The sequence below is a fragment of the Protopterus annectens genome, chromosome 11.part0 (assembly GCF_019279795.1).
Source record: "Protopterus annectens isolate FY-2018-M chromosome 11.part0, PAN1.0, whole genome shotgun sequence".
In the NCBI taxonomy this organism is placed as follows: domain Eukaryota; kingdom Metazoa; phylum Chordata; order Ceratodontiformes; family Protopteridae; genus Protopterus; species Protopterus annectens.
The window spans coordinates 1,362,569,713-1,362,596,757 of record NC_056745.1 but is presented as its reverse complement, the minus strand read 5'-3'; the positions used below and the strand labels follow the sequence as shown (position 1 = coordinate 1,362,596,757).

At 42.3% G+C, this 27,045-nt stretch overlaps 1 protein-coding gene across 1 annotated transcript in view; it reads left to right on the top strand.

The window, feature by feature from the left end:
- CHCHD3 (coiled-coil-helix-coiled-coil-helix domain containing 3) overlaps positions 1–26,751 on the top strand; it is a 1,651,044-nt gene extending 1,624,293 nt beyond the window's left edge. The window contains exon 8 of the mRNA XM_044088662.1: positions 26,120–26,751. Coding sequence (XP_043944597.1) covers positions 26,120–26,143 — 24 coding nt within the window. The 3' untranslated portion in view covers positions 26,144–26,751. The remainder of the gene's footprint in view (positions 1–26,119) is intronic.
- The last annotated feature ends 294 nt before the right edge of the window (positions 26,752–27,045 follow it).

Genomic DNA, 27,045 nt, shown 5'->3' with positions numbered 1-27,045 from the left:
TTTACATGGTCGAGAGTAGAAGGCACAGCTGATTTGAATGTTGTCAGTTGTGCCTCAGTCTGCCAAATGGCATACTGGTTGAATGCAGTTGGTCAAAAGATGCAGGTGATGATTGTAGTGTGTGATGTACGTTGCTTACTTCGTGTGAGATGTCAGTATACAAGGGAAAGGAAACAGGAAAATGCCCTTTTCACACTGTAGTGCAATCGCAGAGTTTGAAGATGTAATTAGCATGGACCATGTGGGATAATAAGGAGGTCTGGCGGCCCCTGCCACAAAAAACACTTGCAGTGAGGTTTTTAGTGGCTTGGAGTGTGTGGTGTTTGAGCGTGTGTGTTTCGAGTAGTATGGTGTGTTGTGTGAATATGCAGTGGTGCGAGTTTGCAGTAAGTGTTCAGTCACTTGAATATCATCAACCAGTATGTGTTTAGATATAGTGTCATTGCCTCTCTCTTTGTCTGTTATAAAGGTGGGAAAGACTTGGAGTTCTGAAGAATAACCAAGCCAAAGGATCTCTGGCTTGGCTGTTGAGCCCATTAATAACTGGGCCTGAGCACACAATAGGAGGAGTAGATAGGTTAAAAATAACTAGGTCTGGAAGTCCAGAGAAGATTATTTAAGCAAACAAAAACCCAAATTGACAGCATTTACTCAAATTAATGAATGCTCACAGTGTTGATCACACTTCTGAAATGCTTGTACCCTGCCACCACCTTTGCTTTGCCCTAGCTACAGATCTGCTGTCAGTGAAAAATGGAAACATTATAATAAGCACAACTTATAAGTTTGGATAGTGAAAAAAATATTTTTTCCTTGTGATTTAAAGATGATTTAATGAGCATTAGGTTCACCAGATCTTGCAAGAAATGGATAAAAAGGTAGAAAATGGGTACAGTGTCAGACTGGGACATAACAAGATCTGTGAAATGCTTGATGCAAAGAACCATATAAAAATCAATACTTTTAATACCTATTTGGGCACAAAATACACACACACTATCCTGATTGTGCCCCTTTTAAGAAGGCACATCACCTTTGACTGTGACGTTACCAAATATAATAATGGCCACTTTGTTCTTTGATGGATACTGCCCCTCCAGCTACCATGTCAACCGTAACTAACCTTTGTTCTCATGTACTGCATGCCCCAAAAATGATAGCCCCATTCTATTCACTTAATTTCACACTGAGAAAAGAGTGAAAAATGTTAGAACTGTAAATGTTACTCTTTCTTTTTACAATTGGTAAGCACATGCACTACCCCCAACAAATCATAAAACATTTATTTCTCAGCAGTAACCATATCATGACCTTTGACCTTGTACTTTCCTGTACAAAATTCCTCCATACCCCTTCCCCAAAAAGGTAGCTGCCTTCTGTACATATTCCTGATGCTTGATGGTAAAGAAAGTGAAGGACTAAAGAAACTGCTACAATAACATAGCAGTTTCAGCATGTTGCTCTTGGACCATGTATACGTAACCCCTTAATCATACAGTACCAGCCATGTAAAGTAGTCTTGTTTAGTTCACGATTAGGCATGGTAGCATCAGTAATACATTTGAATTTGTTCATAGACAACAGCAGATGAGAGATAATACCTGCAAATAACAAAGGCTTAGTCTTAATAAAGTAATGATCCAGTGGGTCTTATTTCATGAAAACCGGATCAAGCATAAATACAGTATATTGATAACCAGCTGCCAACTTCTCAGTCAGCATGTCACTCAGTTGTACATCACAACACTGAAGACAACGGTGTAAAAAAATGTTTCTGCATGGGGGCTTTACTCCGTCTGCGTTTCACTGTGAGACCTTCACACCCCATGACTATACTGGATGTGAAGTTGCAGAATTTTGGAGTAAAAGGATGAAGTTTTGTAAGTAGCAGATTAACTTTACAGTGTAATGTGGTAGTTGGACCTTTGCAGTCAGTACGTACATGTCAGCGCAGTCTGTGTGACAAAGCATACCACAACATAATCAGCCCTTGGCAGTCTGTCATTGTGCTAAATCTGAAATGATTAGTCATGCTTTTAACGAAACAAGACATGACAAATGATTAGATAATGCTTGAACTCAATTGATCCTCATTTATCTGGACCACGTATTGCAAAGGATCATCCACACAGGTAGTCTCAAACACTAAATGTGTCAAATGTGTTGCCGTTATTTCTGAACAGATATGGAGTCACCCTCAAAGGTGGCTTAAGGTAATGGAGACAGTAGAATAACTCATGATTTAAATATTCTAAATGAAGGACAAAATGATGCTACATTCCCTGAAGAATATAATAGTCCAAAGATTTCCATGTCCATTTTTTGCTGCATCATAGCTAGTAGACAGGAGCAGTTCATAACACTGACAATTCCCATCCCGTGTATGTTTATGGAGTCCTAGCACAAAGTATTTTTTGTAAAACCTGGACCTCCCCAGCAAGGGCAACAAATGGCTATTTTTTGTTTCCTTAGTTGTGATGACCCACCACTGGACCAGTAATCAAGGATCCTCAATCCTCACTACTGGAAACAGTGGGGGATGTACACTGGGAGGATAACAGGTGCACACACAGTATTTCCAGATGCAGCTGTCAGCATCAAGTGCAATTTCCCTTAAGAGCACAGTCAATCCGGGGGTGGTTTCTCCTTCTTTGCGAAGATCCCCAGTAAGACTCCCCACTGGCACAGCTGTAGAGTTGAGAGCTGACACATACAGTCTTTGAGGTTTGATTCACACACACACACACACACACACGCACACACACACACACACGCACACACACTCACACACTCACACACTCACACACGCACACACGCACACACACACACACACACACACACACACACACACACACTCTCTGGGAAGGCTGGCACAGGTTTATTAGCTATGCCCCTTTTGCCCAGACTGTAAGATTTTTATCACTGCCGCCAGCCAACTCCTTATCAGCTACTTTAAGGCAATTAACAAAGGTGCCCAATCTTACTTTGTAATAATGTTAATACAAATGGTAATTTGACCAAGAGTAAGGCCATTATTAGTGGCCCACACAGTGTCACTAAATAAATATGCAAGTACTCTCAACATTTAAATATCTCTACACAAATCAGCCACAATGAAAAATTTAAATATATTTAATAATAAATAACAAAAAAATATATATATACTCAGTATATATTCACAGTGACATCACAGTTCAAAACCACTGGAAATATTTAAAACAACATTGCAGGACAGTCTCAAATAAAGAAAAATATCTAAATGAAACTTTACTATATTCCTGACTGCATCTAAGAGAGTTACTATGCCCTAGAAATTTACTAATACAGAGCAAGGCAGATGTAGTTAATGGCTCTTGTCAGGTCCAAGACTGAATACAGAATGCTCTGTCTCAGTGTTCTCAAATTGATATCTCAAATATTACTTCTGGGATAGCTTGCAGAATGACATAATTTCTTGTCACCTGACTCTATCCCAGCTATCAGTGCTGGAATCTGGCAGTATTTACCATCTACTTGTGAAAATACACAGACCTCAGAACTTTAGCAGATGCTGGAAGTCCTAAAACAATTACATTCCTCCACATTTCAGTACTAGAAATTATTTCACCCCAAGGACAATACAGAAAACTTTTCAGCACAGACTCTGCCTCTCTAGCTCATTGAAAACTCAAAATATGCTATTTTTTATTGTGTGCCCATAATTTAATTTCAGATATTTTTCTGAAGTTAACCTCCTGTATTCCAGTTTCCACTGTTAAAATATATGCACTTAAACAGTTATAATAGTGTATGTACATTTCTGTCCTGTTCCAGTAGGGTACACTGTGGTTATATTTCCATCACAAGCACTTTATAAATTACCTTTTTAACAGCATATGTCTGTACAAGCCAGTTTGACATACACATGACATACAGTTCTAATACAGTTGTAACACAGGCATCATACATAAATCATGTTGATAGTCACAAATGACATATAATTATTTACAAAATTCCAGATAGCTGTGCTGGCAGTATCACCCTTTGTCACACTTCTTCCACCCTCGAAGACTCAAACTAGTTTTTCTAGTGACCCTTGAGATACGTTGCTTGAGAGAGATGAGCCTATCTAGGAATACATTACTCCATTCTCTTTAGAAGTCTTCTTCTTAGAAGTATCTAGTGACATTGCCACTAGAGGCAACTACATACCCAGCAATTAGAAACATTCATGCTTTTGCATACCAACATTGTCTTGCCAAAAACATATTAAAAATTAGTGACCAGTCTTGCTCAATTTTTATATATCTTAACTCTCTCTTGTATAGCTTTAATAAAGCAATGTTAAACCATCTCTTGTATAGCTTTACAGTTTAACAGGTTATAAATACAATTTAATACTAAATACAATAATAACTAGCATGATAGCTATTAGCAAATTGTAAAATATCTTATCCTGTCAGGTTTAATATGTTTATCAGTATTTCTAATGCACTAATACCTGTTTTTGTGAGAGATACAATATTACCTTGGAACAAATGGGTGTTCCTACACAAATATGTCTAACAATGTTATCTGCTATAGTCTCTTCATAGTGGTTTTACATCCTGTTTTTTACATTTTTGCTAAGTCTGCAAGAGGTCACATTTTTGCTGAGAGTGTGAAATGCATACATTCTTGCTAATTTTGTAGGAAAACATGTCCATTAAGCAAATTCCTTATTTTTCAAGCCACAGTCATTTAGTATGGATGCTAATCCCATATTGCTAAACTCTATTTCTACGTTTAAGCAAACTTTATTTCTTATTTATTTTGCATATTTGTATTTTTAACCTTAATACCTTGTTGAGCATATTCTTACACATCATCACACTTGGGTTATCCTGCCAGGGGTAGCCTTCAGTCGGCCCAAATACCAGAGGCTTAGTATTTCTGCATTGGTTGCTGTCGCTCCAGGACTGATGTCAGGCAGCTGACGCCATTACATCAGTCTTTCTTGCCAAGGAGCCTGAAGCAGAAGCAGTTCGCACTAGTGCCGGTCGGCCGCTACCTGAGTTTCATCTCTGAATTGAAGTTGAAGTCTTCTAAAGCGAAGTACCCCGTTTTGGATCCTTTTTTCTTGCTCTAACCAGTGCCAGAAAAAGTTAACAATTGTCTTGCCTGTGGAAAGCAAATACCGCAAGAGACTTCCATTCTTACTGGGTCACCTGTTTAGGCCCAGACCACGACGTCCCTTGCTGTCACTTTTGTGCTTTGTTCAGTGCCAGAACTATACATCATTGGGCCCATATCATAGCTAAATATTTTCGCTCTCTATCTCCGTATTCCAAAATGGCTTTGATAAGCCATCCGACTACCGATCTTCCAAAAAACTTTAGGATAAAGACAGAGACAGACCACACAGGTCCAGAACTGCCAACGACGCTTCTGTTAAACTAGTTGCCAGTTCGCCGGTCCTCAGTGAGGTGCTTTTCCGCCCCTGATGCACCCTTCTATGGATTCGCAGGCTGCTGCCAAGACCCGTTTGGAGTCCAGCAGATGTCTCTACCTTGGATGGGTCTGGAGCCGCTGAGCAGGCACTGGCTTCCGAGGAAGTTCTTCGCACTACCGATACTCAACACAAACCAACAACTTCTTTTGCGTCTTCATTTCTTTCTAAAACTACTGAGTTTCTAAGCGCCAGGATACAAACTACGCCTAAAAAAACTGACGACCCAAGCTCAGGCAACTGCTTTGATGCCTCAATCTCAAATGCTTAAAATGGCAGAAGACCATATCATGCTTATTAGGGGAAGCCAGCCTACCCCTTCCAAAAGAAAAAGAGACTTGTCCACAGCAGTTTTATTTGACCAGGAGTCTGGTGACTCTGAGGTTTCTGAATATGAAGACATGCAACCCTATCTGCTTATGAGGATTCAAATGCAGAGGAGTCCATTCCTTCTGCCTCTCCTCCAGAGGATTTTTCATTTGGTGACACCCTACATACTTTAAGGGAGCAGTTCCAATGGGAATGTCAGGACTATCCTCAGTTCAAAAAGAGACCCAGGTAATTCTTGGACTTAACACAGCACAGACCTTTAGCCATTCCTCCTGTATTGGATGTTGTGGGTGATGTCTTTCTGGAATTCAGTTTGACTCCTGACACCCTTCCTCCTGCTCCCAGGAAACCTGACCGGTATTACAGAGTCCCTGACTCTCACAAATTTCTTTTCAAGAATCCTACTGCTGACCTAGAGGTCATCTCCCAAGGACCTAAAGGAATAAAAGCAGCCACAGCTAAGAATCCCACTCCCTCGAACAGGGATTCCCGAGCTTTATACAGATGTATAAAGGCTACACCCTGCCATAACTAATTGAAAAAGTGAATAACCATCATTATAGGTTAATTAATTCCTAATTTCAATAATGCTTGTGGATATAAAGAATGTGTTTTTACTATTGTTCATTGAATCTGAAGAAGCGTGCCTTGTGGATGCACGCGAAAGCGCTCATTCTGTCATTTTAAATAAAGAAGATTTTGTTACGTGGTGGTGCTCTCCAGTTTGTACTACATTCTTTATACAGATGTGGTAAACGTATACACCTCTGCAACTTTTGCCATTAGAGCACTAAATTGTCAGTTCCACATGCTGAAATGCCAGCAACATACCATGGAACTCCTCAAGCAAAAAATATCTACCTTTCCTGCTTGTGCAGAAAAAAAAGAATTACAAGAGCTTATGCATTCTGCAAGCCAAGTTACTAAACACACTTTGCAATGTGGCTTTGATACCATACAAGCATCTTGCAGGGCAGCAATCACAGGTTCTGTACTTAGAAGGCATGCTTGGCTTATGAACAGACCTTGCCAGACCATGTCAAATCTAAACTATTGGATGTACCATTGAACAAAGACAATTTCTTTGGCCCTCCAAGCCCTGGTCCTTTCGGGCCCCCACCAGTCCAACTCAGATAAGACCTAGGGGAAGCAGACCCCCCAGACAGCAGTTCCAGGGAATGCAGAGATCTAAGCAATGGAGTTCCTCCACTTCAAAAACAGGGAGTGCTAAGCCACCCCCTTATGGAAAGAATTCACAATGACTTTGCAACTCCACCCCTTACCTCTGTCCACCTGCTTATGCCCCTAGGGGGAAAACTCCCATGCAAAAAACTGGGCCTCTATTACCAACGACCGATGAATTCTCAACATAGTGTCCCAGGGATACAAATTTTATTTCCACACTCTGTCAACCCCAAAAGGGTTCCCAGATCTTCCTCCAAACCAGTGGGCAGAGGCCAAAAAACAGGTAAATTCCCTGCTCTCCATGAGGGCAATGCAGCCTGTTCTCGTAGACCAGATAGGCCAAGGTTTCTATTCCAAACTTTTCCTGGTACCCAGAAAAGAGGGCACCTGGCACCCAATCCTCACTCTATCAATTCTAAATGCCTTCCTGGTGATACCAAAATTCAAAATGCTCACCCTCCAGTAGCTTCTTCCTATGCTTTCCCAGGATGCTTGGTTAGCCACCCTAGACCTAAAAGAGGCCTATCAACACATCAAAATCAGGGATTCTTGCAGGAAATGTCTACATTTCAGGCCAGGATCTATGCACTTTCAGTTCTCTGCACTTCCATTTGGCTTATCCACTGCGCCTAGAGTTTTCACAAAATACCTGGCTCTAGTCATTGCTTTTTGCAGACAAAGGAATATTCAGATTTACCCCTACTTAGATGACTGCCTAATTCAGGCAGACAGTCAGGAAAAGCTGTTACAGCACCTGACCTTTGTAAATGACCTACTGACCTCCCTGGGGTATGCTATAAACTAAAAGAAATCCAAACTAGTCCCACTCAAAAAATTATATTCCTGGGAACAAGTCTGGACAGAGCCTCCCAGATGGCATTCCTTACTCCAGAAAAACAAGCCTACGTGGCAGGCTACTTCTCTCAACTAGCCACCAGAACCCAGTTATCTGCAAGGAAAATCCTGAAAGCTCTAGGGTTCATGGCTTCCTGCATCCTACTCATTCCATATGCCAGACTGCATATGAGGAAACTACAATGGTACCTAAAAAGCCTTTGGTATCAACACTCTCAGGACCTGGAAACTATCATACCTATAATACCCTGTCTAAGGAAAGATTTTCTTTGGTGGGCACCAGCATGCAACCACAACAAAGGTCTTTCCTTCTCACAACCCCACTCCACCCAGACCCTAACCGCAGACTCATCAGATTGCCTGGGGTGCACACCTGGATGGCCAGTGCATTCAGGGCCAATGGAGCCCAAATCAAATACATCTGCACATCAGCCAAAAAGAGTTGCTAGCTGTCCAGCATGCTCTGACGGCTTTCAGACCCCTACTCTCCCCGGGTCCTCCAGTGATCAAAACAGACAACACCACAGTGATGTGGTATATCAACAAGCAGGGAGCAACTCACTCTTATCCTCACTGCAGGCACGCCGTGACCCTTTGGCGCACTGCTTCAGCCATGCAGATTCACCTGCTAGCACAATTTCTGCCAGGCTCCCAAAACTCACTGACAGACAACTTAAGCAGAAACCTACTAGACCCACATGAGTGGCAGCTAGACCACAGAACCTTCAACCTTGTAACCCAGAAATGGGGCACTCTGAAGGTGGACCTCTTTGGCTCCCACAACAGTTACCAGCTCAGCAAATTCTGCACCAGGGAACCTCACAGCAAGGCCTGGAAAGTGGATGCTCTATCCTTCCAATGGGTAAACCTCTCGACCTATGCATTTCCCCCTCTACTACTAATTTCAAGGGTACTGCTCAAAACAAGGGAGGAAAAACAAGGGCAATCCTGATTGCCCCAGACTGGCCACATCAGCATTGGTACCCACTGCTGCGCAGCCTGTCAACCCTGCCACCATGACACCTGCCTCAGATCTGGGTCTATATTAGAACATCGAAGTGTCAGATCTTCGAATGTTCTAATATCGACACCTAGTAACCGAAAGTTGAAAATAGCGAATTTTTAGATAACCAAATTCTTTCCTAGGGAAAGAATTTGGTTGTCCGTTATTGTCGCTTCGCTATTTTCAGCCCTGTGATGGAAAGTTACGGTCGGGTTCAGGTAAGTGTGCGATTGTGTGAACGTGAGGGTTAGGGTGGGATAGGTGAGTTAGGGTTAGGGTGCGGGTCAGGTAAGTGTGCGAATGTTTGGACGCGAGGGTTAGGGTGGGATAGGTGAGTTAGGGTTAGGGCGTGGGTGAGGTGTTTGTGCGATAGTGACAGAGCTTAGGGTTTGGGTTAAGGTAAGTGGGTAGATAGTGGTGTATGTACAGTTTAGTGTAGGTTTAGATGTAAGATTTTAGGTGTATGTGTGTGGATTGCTGTATGTTTGCTGTGTTTGTGTTGTGTGTAAGTGTTTTGGAACAGTGAACTTTTTCCCTAGGAAAAAATTTGATGTTCTAAATTTTCGGTCTTACCAGTTTTCGGTTACTAGGTGTCGATATTAGAACATTCAAAGAAGTGAATCTTCGATGTTCTAATATAGACCCTCAGATCCCAACACTCCTGTCCCAGAAGAATGGAGAATTCATGCATCCACAATTGCAGACCCTGAACCTGGCACCCTGGCTTATTCCCTGACCTCTCATCCAGCTGCCAGCCTAAGCAAACAAGTCCTGGATATTATACGTGAGGCCAGATACCCCAGCAATAGGAAATCCTATGCTGAAAAGTGGAAAAAGTATTGCACCTGGATCCAGGCTAAAGGAGCTGAAACAGAACAGCCCTCCCTACCACTCATCCTGGATTACCTAGCAGACCTACTACACAGGGGCCTTCCCTTCTCTTCTATTAAAATCCATGCCTCTGCCATCTCTGCTCATTACAGCACAGAGTCACCTCTCTTCTCTTACCCTCTCATCAAACAGTTCCTAAGAGGGGCTAACCATTTAAGGCCACCCAGAAGAGCTCCTACACCACCATGGGACCTTAACCTTGTGTTAGAAAAGCCCACACTACCCCTCCCCCCCTTTGAACCTGCAGCTTCAGCAGAGTTAAAATTCCTCTGTTGGATAACAGACTTGCTTGTGGCCATCACTTCAGCTAGAAGAGTTTCAGAGCTACAAGCTCTCATGGCTGTAGAGCCCTTCATCATTTTCCATGCTGACAGGGTCTCCCTCAGGACTAACCCAACTTTCATGCCTAAAGTGGTGTCCAGTGTGGCTCTCAACCAATCAGTTCAGTTGCCTACCTTTTTTCCTAACCCACAAAACAAGGGGAAAGGATTCTGCATTCTGTAGATGTGCACAGACAGCTCTGATTCTTCCAGGATAGGACTAAACCTTTGTGGGAAACTGACCAATTGCTAGTCAGCTTTGCAGCAGGGGCAGAGGGCAAGGCCATATCCAAACAATCTCCAAATGGATAGCACACTGCATCCAATTCTGCTTAAAACACCATGGGAAACCACCCCCTAGGGGGGTCAGAACGCATTCCACCAGGGCAACCTCCACCACTGCAGCTTTTCTCAGAAGGGTCCCTTCCAAGGACATCCTGGAGCCTGCAACATGGACTTCTGTTCATACCTTCACTAGGCATTACCACCTGTCTATCTTCTCCAAATCCAGGGCATGCTTTGCAACCGCAGTCTTGCAGGGCATCCTTGCCAGGCCCCAGTCTTCTTGACTGCCACCACCCTTTTCTCCAGCTTTGGGAATCAACCCAAGTGTGATGACTGCAACAGTGAAACACGAAGAACATAGTACAGTTGTGTACACTTACCGTAAATGTAGATGTTCTAGTGTATTCACTGTTGCAGTCTTGGTTTCCCACCCTCCATCCCCCTTCTTTATCTCTTTCTCTCTCTCTCTCTCTCTCTCTCCCCCTCCCTCTTCGTCACTCCATTCAGGGAAATTTTGGTGTTTACTTTCTATTGATGGTGTTCTTCCACCATAACCTAGCTCCCTATTTGGGGACTCCTGACATTTGGAGCAAGAAAGTGTGATGTAGTGGCGTCGGCTGCCTGATTTTATACGTCTGGCGTCCTGACGTCAGTCCTGCAGCAACAGCAACCAATGCAGAAATACAATGCCTCTGGTATTCAGGCTGACTGAGGGCTACCCCTGGCAGGATAACCCAAGTGTGATGACTGCAGCAGCGAATACACCCGAGCATCTAAATTTATGGCAAGTGTACACAACTGTACTTTTTGCATAATACGCCTGTTTGCACGCTTTATGCCCATATGACCTGCAAAGGGAATGTCATGGGCTATGGCTAGAAATACCAGATGGTAGGCTGTGGGCACTACCAACTGTTGTATTTCCTCATCCTTTAGCCCTCCATCAGGCATCCACTCTCTGTACAGTATCCCTTTGTCCCAGTATACAGATTCCTGTTTTCCTTGACAATCAGGTGCCTCCCTGGCTACCTCTATCAAGCCTTGTTATGTAGGGTCTTAGAGCTGAGCCTGTCTCAACTCTCTCTTTGTAACTCTTCCCAGCTCCTCTTCGACAGGAAGACTGCTATCCTCTGATAGCGGTGCCACACTGTCAGCCTGAGTACTACTATTCATCTCTGCCCTTGCAGTCACTTTGTCCAAGAACATCAGTACCCACAAGCAGCTGTGGCTCACCTTCAGTCTCACTGCTACAGGGTAGCTCTGTCCCTGAAGTAGCCACCTCACCAGTCCTGGCTTCAAGTGTACGGTCTTTGTGGGTCCTCCCAGGCTACCAGATCCACTTGCTTGTCACCAAGACTGACTGTGTGCAACTGCATGCACACAAGGTACTGCATTATCAAAATAATTCCCTATCAGGACATCTGCAGGGATGTCCTCAAACACACCCACTTGCTTCCTATTCCACCCTCCCAGTCAAGGTGAACCCTAGCCAAAGGTATTTGGAATTGGGTCCCTCCTAAAGCTCTGACTGGAGTAGTCTGCCTAAGCAAGTAGTGCTCCTGTTTAACCATTGCAGGCTTTACAATGGTTGGGTCAGAGACTGTCTCTGTCTTAGCAGTGGCCTGTTTCCCATGTACTAAGATAGGATGTAACCTCTTGTGGTAGTTTGGTACTCTTGTTGTCTGCAGACAACTTACTGCTGGCATTCTGTCATTTCCACTTACTGACTCTCCCACCTTTTGTTCCCCACCTTGCCTCCATGGACATCTATATGCTACATGGCTCCACTGGTTACATTTAAAACATTTAACCCTTGATCCTGGCCTTTTATCTGAACTAGTGGCTTCCCCTGTTATTGGTGGACTCTGTTGGGGCGGTTTAGGCTGCCCACAATTAGATCCATGTGCAGCACTGGATATCCTTTTCCTGTGCCGTGATACCCTGCTTGTTAGGTATAGGTCTCCCTTTTCTCCAACTCATCTGCAGTGTTATAATCTCTGTCTGCCAATCAGATTCTCATGTTCTGAGGAAAATTGCTAAGGGCTTGTTCCCTCACCAAAAGATCTGCCAGCCCTTCAAAAGTGGTGACCTGACACCCACTCACCCACCTATGAAAAGAAGTGCTTAATGCAGCAATATATTCACACACCCCTTCATCTGCCTTGCATCTACACAAAACGTTTTTCTATAAGCTTCAGGTGTTAACTTAAAACGCTAATAAACATTTCTTGACTGTATTATAATTTAAGCAGTCAGTATCAGACAATTTAGAAACAGCAGTTACAGCTTTGCCATGGAGTAAGGGGAGTCTAGAACTATACCCAGAGCCCTTGTTCATCATTATACTGTTTACATACCCTTTCAAACATATGAATTAAACTATCCAAATTATTACCCTCTGTAAATTGTGGAAGAAATTTACTGACCTTTATTGCTTCTAGGGTGCGGTTACTCCCTTCCCCATTACCTTCATGACCCTGGTGAAGACACAGCATTTCCTTTTCATGTTGCCTTTGCCTCTCATTTTCTTTGGCTTTCAGATGTCTATCTGTCTGCTGATTCTAATGCCTTTGTTTCTCCTTTTCTTCAGCCTCCAAACGCCACTGTTTATTTGCTGATTCTAGTTCCAACCATTTGGCTTCCAGTTCAAGTCTCTCTAACTCCAGACAGATTTTTAAATACTCTGAGGCAAAGTTGAACTGTCCATTTTCTGAGAGTTGTACATCCCCCAAGGCCAGTGTGGTTGTCCTTCTGGTTGCTGGTCTGTGATGCAGCTGTAGTTAGGGCTGCAGTCATTTCCACATTACTTAGGTTGGCGTGCACTAATCCTTTGACTTGGCACATATCAGCCAACTGGCTCCTTGTCAGCTTGCCATAATCCTTTGCTGACATCATTGCCTGCTGTTCTTGGCCAAGATAACAAAGAAAAATAAAACTATTGTGATATGAAATTCTGAATGTCTCCCACGTGGCTACTTGAGAGTACAAACACCTTCAATAGTGACCACTGTTTACAGGCTACAGGAGTTCATTATCAACACCACTGAATCCTAATATGTGATGTGGTTATCCCACCACTGCCACCAATAATGTGACAACCCCCACAACTGGACCAGTAATCAGTGAGGCTCAGTCCTCAGTACTGGTAACAGTGGGTGACATACACTGGGAAGATAACGAATACACACACAGTATTTCCAGATGAACTGTCTGTATCAAGTGCAATTTCCCTTAAGAGCAGACAGAGACCACAGTCAGTCTGGGGCTGGTTTCTCCCTCTTTCTCCAAATCCCCAGTAAACCTCCCCGCTGGCACAGCTATAGAGTTGAGATCTCAGGTGAGTGGCCAAGCCAGGACCTCCAGCACCCTCTGTCCAACCAGTGCTTTCTGCCCCTGCCCAAGTAGCTGATACACTCTTTGAGGTTTGATTTACACACGCACTCCCGCACACACACACACACACACACACACACACACACACACACACACACACACACACACACACACACACACACACACACACACACACCTGGGAAAGGCTGTAAGATAGTTATCACTGCCTCCAGTCAGCTCCTTATTAGCAACTTTAAGGCCCTTAATAAAGTGTTACAGTCTTATTGTGTAATATTAATATTAATACAAATGGTAGTTTGACCAAAAGCAAGGCTATAAGGAGTGGCCCACACAGTGTCACCAAATAAATATGCAAGTACTCTCAGAATTTAAATATCTCTACACAGATCAGCCACAATGAAATATTTAAGTATATTTAATAATAAATAAAAAAACAAGAAAATATACTCAGTATATAGTCACAGTGACATCACAGTTCAAATTCACTGGAAATATTCAAAACAACATTGCAGGGCATTCTCAAGTAAATAAAGAAAAATATCTAAACTAAGTTTACTATATTCCTGACTGCATCTAAGAGAGTCACTGTACCCTAGAAATTTACTAATACAGAGCAAGGCAGATGTAGTTAATGGCTCTTGTCAGGTCCAAGACCGAATACAGAATGCTCTGTCTCAAAGTTCTCAAATTAATATCTCAAATATTACTTCTTGGATAGCTTGCAGAATGACATAATTTCTTGTAATCTTGCTGTCTTCCAGGTGAAACCCACACTGCTGGAATCTTGCAGTATTTAGCATCTACATGTGGAAATACATAGATCTGAGGATCTTTGGCAGGTGCTGGAAGTCATAAAACAATTACATTCTTCCACATTTCAAGACTAGTGTTTATTTCACCCTATAGACAAAACAAAAAGCTTCTCAGCACAGACTTTGCATCTCTATCTCATTGAAAACTGAGAGCTACCATTTTTTTATTGCGTAGCCATAAAGTAATTTAATTTCAGCTATTTTTCTGAAGTTAACCTCCTGTATTCCAATTTCCACTGGTAAAATATATACACTTAAACAGTTACAATAGAGCATGTACATTCCTGTTCTATTCCAGTGGGGTACACTGTGTTTACATTTCAAGTGCAAGTACTTTATGAAATACCATGTTATGTAGTCCTATCTCGCCTCCATTATTACATGTGGGTTCGGAGCCGATCTTCGGCTCCGACTCTGCTGCTTAGAAAGCCTGAAAACTTCTGATTGGCTTGTGGCTAATAGGTATCCCATGATGCATGTTGCACATTCCCCAGATCTCGTTTGCCGCATCTTCAGTCGGAAGCTTCTTTTGGTTGGCCGTGGCTAAGTGATTTAGTTCTTTATTATTCTGCTTGTTAGAAGTTTTTAACTTCTTGTGAAGTGCTTTTCTTATTGCTGTTAGCCTTATTGTGATAACCGATTGTGTCAATTTAACTGGACTTGACTTTTTCCTGGATTTGACTTTTCTCCTATAAAATTTTGGGCCTGTTGGCCTTTTTTGTGTGTGTTCCCATGAGTGTGTGCGTTTGTCTAAGCCATTTTACTTAGAAGTATTAGCCTGTTCCTCTTTCCTTTACACTAGGTTCATTTAAGTTGGAGAACCTAGTAAAACTTCCCTTGGTTGTTTGTTGTGAGAAAAAGGGCTAGATCTGTTTAAGTTAGAGGATCTAGTTCCTCTCTTGTTGAGTGAGTGTGTTGTTTTAGTTCTCTTCATTCGCCTCTTGAGACTGCCATTATGTCTAAAGAACATAAAGAGCATAAACAGTCAGGATTTAAAAAGTGTACTAAATGCTCTCAAAAAATGTCCATTACTGATGGACATGGTGTCTGTGTGTACTGTTTAGGGGCCATATGTCTTCAAGAGACTTGTCTCTTTTGCCATTCCTTTAGTCCTAGAGTGCTCCAGGAACGGAAGAATAAGTTGATTCTAAAAGGATTGTTAAAACCTTCTTTCAAGGAAGACCTAGCCAGCTCGTCCTCCTCTGCTAGTTCACATTCTTCCAGTAAAGATAAGGGTAAGATCTCCAAAAGGCCTTCTCCAGCCTCAACTTCTGTCTCTGAACCTCCGCAGAAGTTACCTAAATCGGAGATCGTCTCTGTCTATTCAGCTCGACTGTCCTCGGAGCCGATCGAGATTCTGGACACGGACATTGCAGTGTCAGCACCCAGTGCTTCGGTGCCGATCACCAGCAGTCCTCTTCGGAGCCAGTCTACAGACATTCCACTGGTCTCCCCTACTTTAAAATCACCTATATTACAGAGAGTGAGGTCTCCAACACTGTCCTCCAGGAGCTTTTCTGAAGACATCGAGAGAGTGGTGCTCAGACTCCTTAAGTCATCGGCCTTGCCAAATTTTTATCCGCTCCAACCACTTCTGTCTTGGAGCCGACTCCTGTTACCGACCCTGCTCTTTTTCCTCCTCCAACCCAGATTGGGCCTTTGTAGCCAATGCTGTCGGTACTGACTACAGTGGTGTCCACGGCTGCAGCACCCCGGGTGGTTGTCTCAGAACTGAGCCCTGCTCAGACACTGTCAGCACCGTCTGAAGTGTCTAGGGTCCGAAGCTCTTCGGTCAGGCCCAAGGGGGACACTTGGAACCGAACCTCTAAGATGCCGAGTCTTCCTCTTGGTGCGTCGGCCCGAGTGAGCTCAGACCCTACATCGTTCTCGGAGCCGATTCCTTTGGAACCATTGGTGCCTACACTCTCCTTGGAGCAGGGGCGTCGTTCGGAGCCGGAGGAATCAGTTTTCATGAAGATGAGCATGCTGGATAGTTCATCCATACCACGTAGGAGTACCGGTGCTATACTCCCTCAAGTGCAGACTACGATCTCAGCATCCTCTCTCTCCCGGGATGGTAGAGACTCACAGCCTCAGGACCCCTGTTTGGGTGGTCACCGATCTTCCGAGGTCTCCCCAGAAGACCCCACTGAGGAGCCCCCTTGGAAGAGATCATGTAAGAGGAAGCATGTAGACTCCCTTAATGAGTCTGTCACATCTGACACTGACCTTGATGAGTCGGAGGGGTCCCCTAAGTCGTCCTCTGAAGATGTCTCCTTTGCAGACATTTCGGAGATCCTCAGGCAGAGGGGCGGCTGGCCCACCGTTACCCCTTCCGATGAGGAGTCAGTGTACCTGAGGGCTTTTGGGTCTCAACCCTCAGCTTCATGAGTGTCTCCTCCATTTGATAAATTACTCGGATCTCGTGAGTCAGAAGGTATGGCAGACTCCCGATGCCGTGGAACCGGTCCCCAGGAGGCGAATAAATTTCTCTCCACCCCTAAGGACAAAGAGTTTTTATCTAAGGGTTTACCTGTTGATGCCATGGTGGTGGCGGCGGCCACTAAGAAGGAGCTAGCAGAGACGACTTCTATCCATCCAACTAATAAGGAATCCCGAATGATGGATAGGTACGGGAAGCGTATCTTCTCTTCAGTGGCTTTTACACTCCGATTGCTGAACTATCACATTTTATGAGACTTCAGAGAGATCTCCTAAAGCAGTTAGGAGATGCTCTTCAGGGTACCTCGACTGAAGCAGTCCCATCTACAGTGTTGGCTCAGTTGGCTACCCTCACATCTATTGTTAACTCCACGCTGGTGGATTTGACCAGGTCATCTTACCACAGGGACTTCCTTTGTACCACACAAACCCATTGCCACTGTGACCAAGGATGCCTCTCAGAGTGGGGGGGCATTATCTTGGCAGGACTGTCCAAGGCACATGGCAAGAGCAGGAGGCCCATCTGCATATCACTGTCCTAGAGATGAGGGCGGTGCTTCTAGAGTTGCAAGCACTTCACGACTTTCTCCCTCTAGGGACGATAGCTATCCAGACTGACAACATGTCGGTTGTCTAGTATTTAAACAAACAAGAGGGAACCAGATCATACCCCTTATGTCAAGAGGCCATGCGAGTTTGGGATTGGGCGATTTCTTCCCAACGCTTTCTCATTGCAACGCACATCCCGGGGACTTTCAAAGTAATAGCGGACAAGCTAAGCAGGGCGATTTTTGTTACCTCACGAATGGTCCTTGAACCAGAAAATAGCCAGTATGATCTTTCACAAGTGGGGACAACCCTGCTGCAACCTCTTTGCCAGTCCCATCAACACCAAATGTAGCACCTTTTTTTCTCTCATCCCCCCTCCGGGGGAGTCTCCAAGAGATGCACTAGTCCTCGATTGGCCCCCGGGACTCCTTTATGCTTTTTCTCCTTTTTCACTCATCCCCAAGGTCATACAGAAAGCAATGCTATTGGGAAGCAAGATGATCCTCATCACCCCTTACTGGCCTCATCAGATTTTGTTCCCTTTCCTCGAGCCTCACCTGTTGGACTGCCCATGGACCCAGTGCTAGACCTCCTGACACACATGTCAGGTTCTCTTTACCCCAGTCTCCACACTCTCAAACTGACAGCATGGCTGCTCCAGTTCCATCACTAGTCAGGCTTCATGATTTGTCTCCAGCTGTAACTCATATTATTACTTCTTCTCACAAGCCTTCGACCAGAAAATTGTGTCATAGTAAATGGAAGAGATTTTCCATATGGGCACACAATAGAGAAGTTGATCCATTTACAGCTCCCATTACTATTGTTCTAGAGTTTTTCTGAACTCTTTCACCAAGGTTTAGCGGCTGCTACACTCCGAGTTCAACTAGCAGCAATATCTAATTTTCATGTGGGGATTAATGATTCTAGTCTTATGTCTCACAAATTGTGCATATCCTTTCTTAAGGGTTCAATGATGTTAAGACCTCCTGTGCAAGACCCCATTCCTCTTTGGGACCTGAATCTAGTTCTGTCCAGACTTACTCTGCCACCCTTTGAACCAGCCCATAGTTGTCAGTTGAAGTTTCTGTCTTGGAGGACACTTTTTCTGGTAGCAATAACCTCAGCCAGGCGAGTTTCTGAATTACAGGCTCTGTCTGTTAAACCTCCATACTTAATTTTTCACAGAGATAGGGTCTCTCTCCGGACCAATCCTTCTTTTATTCCTAAGGTCTGTTCTCAATTTCACTTAAACCAAACAATTGAATTGCCAGTGTTCTTCCCTAATCACTCCAATAAAGCAGAGTATACATTCCACCAATTGGATGTACACAGGCAACTACTTTTCTATATCCACAGGACCAAAGAATTAGAAAATCAGAACAGCTGTTAGTTTCTTTTGCTGAGGCGGGAATGGGCTTGCCAGTTTCCAAGGTCACACTATCGAACTGGATCTCTAGTTGTATTTCCTTTATTTACAGTTCTCAGGGAAAGGAGTTACCCTTTAAAGTCAAAGTGCATTCTACTAGGTCCTTCTCCACTTCTGCTGCTTACCAAGCCAGGACACCTATTTGATAGTATTGGTGCAGCAGCAACATGGGATACCCCTCATACCCTCATTTCCCATTATAAATTGGATTTAACTTCCAGGGATAGAGCTTTGTTTGGTTCCACGGTACTCAGGAGTATCTTCCAGTGAGCCACCCATTCAAGATACTAAGGACGCTGTTCCACATGTAATAATTGAGGCGAGATAGGACTACATAACATAAAGAAGTTATGTACTCACCATAATTTTCCATGTATGTAGTCTATCTCGTCGAACATTATTACAAACCCACCCACCAGCTCCCGGATCTGGAGACAGTTTTTTTCCCTTTCTACAGTGGGTTTTTTTTTGCCACAAGGGCTCCATTTATTACAGTTTATTCTTCTTGACCTTTGTTCCTTTTCTATTTCATGTCTGATTCTGGTAGACTAGTAGCAAACAAGATCTGGGGAACGTGCGCATGCATCATGGGATACCTATTAGCCACGAGCCAATCAGAAGTTTTCAGGCTTTCTAAGCAGCCAAGTCGGAGCTGAGGATCAGCTCCAAACCCACATGTAATAATGTTTGGCGAGATGGACTATATACATGGAACGTTATGGTGAGTACATAACTTCTTTTTGTTAACACACGTCTGTACAAGCCAGTTTGATATACACGTGGCATACAGTTCTAATACAGTTGTAGCACAAGCATCTTATATAAATCATGTTGATATTCTCAAATGCCATATAATTATTTACAGCATTCCAGATAGCTGTGGTGGCAGTATCCCCCTTTGTCACACTAGTCACTACAGAAAGTAATCACAAGGCATCACAGCTGGTAGAACCTTTCAGTTTCACAGCTGCTATGATTATTCATCTTTCCTGTCTAATGGAGTGCTTTATCTTCAGTTACTATTTCTACTGTAAAATGGTACAACTGAGTCATATCAAAATGATTTGCTCAAGTGTGGTTGTAGACTAATATCATACTGCATAGTTGGCATGTCCTACATAAGGCCACAGGTCACACATGAAGAGACATGTTTGCATAAATCCAGCAGATTGCTGCTATCAGTGCATGACTGAAGCATTTTCAGTTACTGTAGTAATATCTCTGTCCGGGATTGACACTTGGCAGTGTAAATATTGTCTCTTGTTGTTTTGGTTACATTGTCAAATGTTACTGTGACATGCTGACTTCATGTAAAAATGGGGGAAAAGGGGCTTAATGATGATCACCATCATCATCAACATCGTTGAGCAAGCATAGCTACTTGGATCTGGTTTACGCTCATATTAAATTATGTTTATATCGGATATGTGTATTTGCGTTTATTCATTTTACATTTGTTTTCTTTAATGAAGTAGGTCTTCTAAAATACTTTGTAGTGTAATGCACAGGTCTACACAGAGTAATATTTTTTTTTCTTTTCAAGTTCTAAGAACACCATCTCACGGGCATTGATAGAAACTAAACCTAAGCCTGCCTTTTACTTTTTACTAAGAACGCAATCCAATAGGCACTAATAGAAACTAAACAAATCCCTGCTTTCATCTATTCCATGGGGTCAGTCTTTTCGATGAGTGCTGAGTGAGGTTTACATCCCTGCACTTACGCAGTTTCCACACTCGACTTACTAAAGAACGCCAACAAACAGGTGTTGATAGAAACAAAACCAGAGCCTGCTTTGCTTTTACCGTGGGGTCAGTCTTTTTGGTGAGTGGTTGAGCAATTATTTACATCTCTGCACTTAACGCAGTTTCAACACTCGACTTGCTCAGAAAGCAAATCAGTGGGTGTTAATTGACATAAAACAAGAGCCTGCTTTCTTTCTCTGATATATTGAGCCACAACAGGTTACTTTGTTTTTGCCCTAGATTCTCTAATGAACTTTAAACGGTGGCTAGTGTAAGAACGTCAACCGAAGGGCGTCGTATACCTGCCTGGTACATTTGTGTTAATCTCTATATGGCTTCAACACCATATGAGCCTTATCTTTAGCGGTGAAACTTACCAGATATTGTGTTGATCTTAATTGCAATACCTGAAAGCTGTATTTAGGCTCATCTTGATTACATCCATATTTCCTGATATTTGAAAGCTGTGCTCTTTGGCTCTACTTGATTAAGTTGATATATTTTTTTATATAGTGCCTAGCCATTTTTAAACAGTTTATAGTTATATGCTACATATTTTTTATATGTATTGTTTGCCTGAATTGCTGATGTTCATATATATAGTTCATGATATATCTTTTAAATAGTGCCTAGACATTTTTATGCAATTTATAGTTGTAGACTATGTATTTTTACATGCTTTGTCTGCCTGACTTTGATGTTGTACAATTGCAGTCTCTAATCCCCCTTCTCAGCATTTGAGCTGGGTTACTGCTTTTGACTTGGGCTTGTGTGATTTGATAGTAGTGACTTAATGACTTGGAAACCTGCATCACTCCTTGCCTACTCCTGCATCCTCCTATTACTATACCTTGCTGTTTTCTCCATTCTTCCTCTTACTCCAACTCTCCCTCAATATATATACCCTTCTTCTAGATCTACCCTAACATCTTTCTACTTCCTACTTTATACTTACATAAACTCCTCTACTGACTATTGCTCACTTACCCCCTCTGTCTCCTTCCTCTCTACCTGGCTGTTTCTCTTACCTTTAAACACCTAATATTGTATGTTTTTCCTCTTTTTTTTACAGCACTCCACTCCTGAAGATCCCTCCCAGCCTCTTGAATATAAGGACTTCCTCCTGCAAAACCTCTATCATTTTCCTGGACATTCCTGCCTGCTAGCCTGGGCCACATAAGAAAAGAACTTTGAGGAATCCCATAACTAATTTCCAGTGAATGTATGTAGCCTTACACTAGACTCAATTACCTAAGACTACTTATGTTTTAGCTTGCCCTTCCGTGTGTGTGAATCAGCAGCCTACCGCAGACCACTAAACCCCTTCTCTCACCTGTATTTTTTGATTTCTAGTCTCAGAACACTTCTAGTATAATCTATAAGAGACTTGCCCATTTAGATTTTTTTCTCTGCCTGCTATCCTTCCTTTCTCCTCTAGGTGACAGCACCCTTCAGTCTAAAGCTTGTGTAATATTAAATCCCTTTATGTGCAACATTATCTCTACTTGCTTGTAAACTAACAAAGTTTTCCCAAATCCCACTCCACACTCTCTAAAACCTGATAATAACCAACCCCTCCCTACATTAAACAAACTAAGGAACAAAGTTCCCCTATATTTTTTTTCTCTTTTGTTCTCACAAAACTGTAACACTATTTTTCCTCAGTCTTTCACTAAATAACCTACTTACCTCTACTTTGAACAGCAGTGGCTGATACTTTTTCAGCTGGCCTCTCTCGCCCTGCTGCTCTATCTCGACCTTGGAATTGCCTCACTAATACCTTCTTCGCCTCTTCTATTGCTGAGCTAACCAAGACCTTTACCAACAATAACCCTCCACCCCTCCCTGCTCAATCTTCCCCTCCCCCCCCGCTTTTAAACTCAAACCTGTCTCCACCAACCTACTAAAGAAACTTCTCTCTAAACTAAAACCTTGCCCCAATGCCCCCGACAGCATTCCTTCCTCCTTCTTAAAAATAGCCTCAGACGGTATTGCTCTGCCTATCAGCATCCTGATCAATAGATCACTACTTGAATCCTATGTACCCAAACTATGGTGTACTGCATTTATTCTTCCACTCCACAAGGGTGGCAAAAATTGTAACGTCTCCAATTTCTGCCCCATAGCCATCCTTTCCCCTCTCTCCAAACTTCTTGAAAAATGCATCCACCTGCAGCTCTTGCCATTCCTTACCAAACACCAGCTACTCTCTCCTACCCAACACTGCTTCCGCCCAGGACACAGTACCAACTCCGCCCTTCTCTCCTTCCTACATTCTGTCAGTTTAGCTCGTGACTCTGGTAATATGGTATCCTCTGTTCTGCTGGACTTATCTAAAGCTTTCAATACCATCTCCCATACCCACCTACTAAATCATCTGTCTAAGCTCCACATGTCCCAAAAAACTCTTTCTTGGTTCACTAGCTATCTTCCTGACAGGTCCCAGGCCATGAAAGGGGGCCAGACCACCTCCACTTTCCTTCCTACCCCCACTGGAGTACCCCATGGTTCCATACTTGGCCCATTGCTATTCAATATCTTCATTAACGACTTCCACAAAGCCATACCTAATACCAAAATTGTGCAGTACGCTGATGATTCCACTTTGATCTGCTGTGCCTCTAACCTAACAATTTTTAACACAAACTGCCTTCTCAACCACTGAAAACTGGATGCTCCAAAATCACCTCTCACTAAATGCCAACAAAAGTAAGATCCTTCTATTTTCTCCCTCAAAATCCTCCCCTATTGATAAAAACTCACTTCAAATTACCAGTTTTAACAATTCCATTATCGAGGTCGTACCCTCCGCCAAACTTCTTGGTGTCACTATTGATGAACACCTAAAATTTAACACTCACATCCACTTAAACATGAAGAAAGCCCACATAAAACTTGGCCTACTTTACAGAAACATTCCCTTTCTCTCTCCTTCCACCAGACTAACTTTCGCCACAACCTATCTCCTTCCCTCTCTACTGTATGGCGCTCCTCTGCTCACTAATTTATCTTCCACACTTGCCTCCAAACTGGAAGTATGTTACAACAAAATCTCCAGATTCGCCACCAATGGCAAATCCTCCTCTCATCACTGCACCTCCCTTCACTCGTTAAATTGGCTTGAACTCCCCAATCAACTTGACTTTCTCCAAATCACCACAGCCCACAAATTATTGTTCTAACTTACTAACTGCCCTGTACTATCCAGTATTCTACAACCATATACACCTCCCCCTCAGATCCCTTAGATCTACCCACCAAAACCTGATCACCGTCCAAAAACCCAAGCGCCCAGCTGGTCAGCTTCTGCTATCCTTTTTCCTAGCTAAAAAATGGAATGCTCTACCCTCCATACTGAGGACCTGTGACAAACTTAATAACTTTAAAACTCAACTTCATTCCTACCTCTATCTAAACAGGAAATGCAACTGTACTCTTCACCCCACAACTCTCAAGCTCTCCTCCCCCTTTACTCGTGGCTAACCTTTTTACCTTCCTAACCTCGGTCTCAAATGTAGATTGTATATGTAACTAAACAATAAAAGCTAGCCATGATGCTATATGCCTGTCTTTTTCTCCTGAACAAAACTGTAATTGTTTGGTTTCTTTTTTTGAATGCTACCTGTTGTTTGTAATGTAAACTTTCTTTGTAATTAGTCATGTAAGAAAACGTTGTATTGTGGAGCTTTTCTCCCCGGGCCTCCACTGAAAACGGGCTCCCCGAGTCCAGTGGACCTCCCCTGTCATCAAACTGGAATAAATAAATAAATAAATAAATAAATAAATATCTGAACAAAATAAATACTTCATGTTATGTTAAAGTGCACGCCTCCATGGTTTCACCTTTTTTTTTAATTTATTGTATATGTTTATCTTTTGTTGACCAGGTTAGTTCCACTAGGTTAGTGGACTGTTTTCAGGGTAGACAAGAAGTGATATTTATACTTCTAGGGGAGGTTTGATCAGGCCACCAAGGAACTTCCTCTTTACTCTCTTCAGTATGGCCCTGGGATATCTTACATCCACCCGAGCTACCACCAACTCAAGCAGCAGGGATCTTAAGTTACAGTACTGTAAATTCCAAGCTGGGAACATTTTTCACAGGACACCATAGACGCTTTTTGATTAGAAAATTGGTGGGATGCAGTACAGCTTTGCCATCCTTGAATGCAGTGCAATGCAATGAAAACTTTGTTTGCATTTAGAATATGCATTATTTGTTTGGTTTAAGCAGCTGCCAGTCAGTAACAGTGCAGTTAGATACGTTGTACATTTGAGATCATTGTAGCTGTAGTCTAACATTATTTGCATCAGTACAGGCATTATTGAAGTGTAATAATATTTACTCATGTTTGATAGTCTGCTCATTCTGTATTGTTGTAAAGAAAAATTCTCAATTTGTAATAATTCCAAGACATCCTTGGATTTATGCAGATTTCTAATGAAAAATAACTACCTGTGAACTTTTTGCCTGGTGGTTAAGTGGTTAAGGTTGCAAGCTGTAGTTCCTGTGCTGCAGACTTTGATTCCCTCAGCCCTCATCTGTTTACCGTGTGACCTTGAGCAAGTCACTTAACCAGACATTGCTCCTGGATTGCCCCTGTAAAGGGACTGTGTGACCAGTGGACCTTCCTGGTTTACAAAAGGGTATTGTTATTACATCAGTAAGGTAATGGAGCCTTGCTCAGCTTTTTGTTGTTTTCTGGCACAATCACTGCTACTACCATATGTAAATTTTGCTTTAATAAAGCCCATCATTGTGCCAAGTACTTTTGGCATGGTTGTAGAAATGGATATCTGTGTAGTACAGGTTATATTTAATTATCATGAAGATCATCTCTGTTCAGTTTTTTTAGTCAGGAAGCAAAAGGGACAAACATCTCAGAGCAAAAAGTGCAGTGTTAAGTGAATTTGTAGTGATGTATTTATTATTTTTTCTTTCCTGAGCTCATCTGCCTATGATGTTACTCTTGGTTGCCATTTGAATTAGTATGATTTTGTGCCGTAAATTATTCTTACAGAAGAAAAAACAAAAAAGAATAGATGAAAATGTGAGAAAAAATTATCTATATCTATTTTTTCATGTAAATGTCCTTGTTAATTAAGAAGGAAGAGAGAGACATAATAGCTGAATGTAACATTTAAGAAGTGTTGCTCATTGCACAGTAAATGTGCTTTGAAACTTGCCAAATACTGCTCACAGATTCATAACGGTGACCATTTCCAGGGTGAGGCAGGTTAAGTATAGCATATGGCCTGTTAGCAAATGACTAAAGCTATTTTTTGCTTCATTAAGTCTGTTTGGCTTCCACAGGCATTGTGAGAAATCTGTTGTTTTCTGCTTATATAAATCATTATTGATGGCCAGAGACCAGTTCTGAGTTTGAAGATATGTTTGTAAAAGCAGTAACGTGTGTAGCTGATGTAACCATTTTTTTTTAATTTGCCACAGAGCATGCTGAGAAAAGGAGGTTAAAACAGCAGGATGAGTCCTTTTTATGCTTCATTCCACAAGAGAATGTCCTTCAAGCACAATCCAGCTACTGTAAAATAATGGAACACCTGCAGAAAAGAACTTCAAATGCCCAAACAGCCACTTCGCTTCTGATTCCTTCAGTATCCGCAGAACAATATCAGCTTTCATCCTATAACTTCTGCAAGCACTAGTTAGCCGAAGATGGGAACGTCAAAGCAGAAGACATATTCATAAATAAGATAAAATTCTTGATTTCTGTCAAGATGATATTTTGAATGGTGATAATCATGTAGTTTCATTAGCTGCTCGAATTTGTGTTAAATGAATTTGAAGGGGCATTTTATAATACCACTTAAACTAAAGCATGTAGACAAAGTGCATGATGTATCTGCAGCGTCCTCTGTTACTTTTCCCTCCTCTTGAGATCATTTAACATGATTTGTACTCTTGTTAACTTTTCCACCTAATAGTACTTTCTTACAAATGCTCTGTTTGCAAACAGTGTGTCCTCTTATAAACAGATGTGGCGATTGTCCTTTATAATACATTTCTCTCTGTGGTATGGTGACAGTAATCCTATAATAAAGGTATATTTTATGGACAAGAAACTTGGCCCTTTGTGTTAAATTGGAAATGCTGAGTTTGATGTTCTGGAGGTTGTAGCTTATATTGCCACGTTTTTGTGCTCCTTTTTGTTTTGGTTATTAACACTTAGATTACACAGAAGTATAAAAGCTGATCACTGTTATCGGATTGGTGCAAGAGATGCCACTATACATTTTTAAAATATTATGTTATTGAAATAATTGAACCTCTGTAAAAGGAAGACCTTAAAAAGGTAGTTAAACAGTGACAGTACTTCTGTTTCAGTCGATTACCACAGAACAAATGTCCTGTCATTT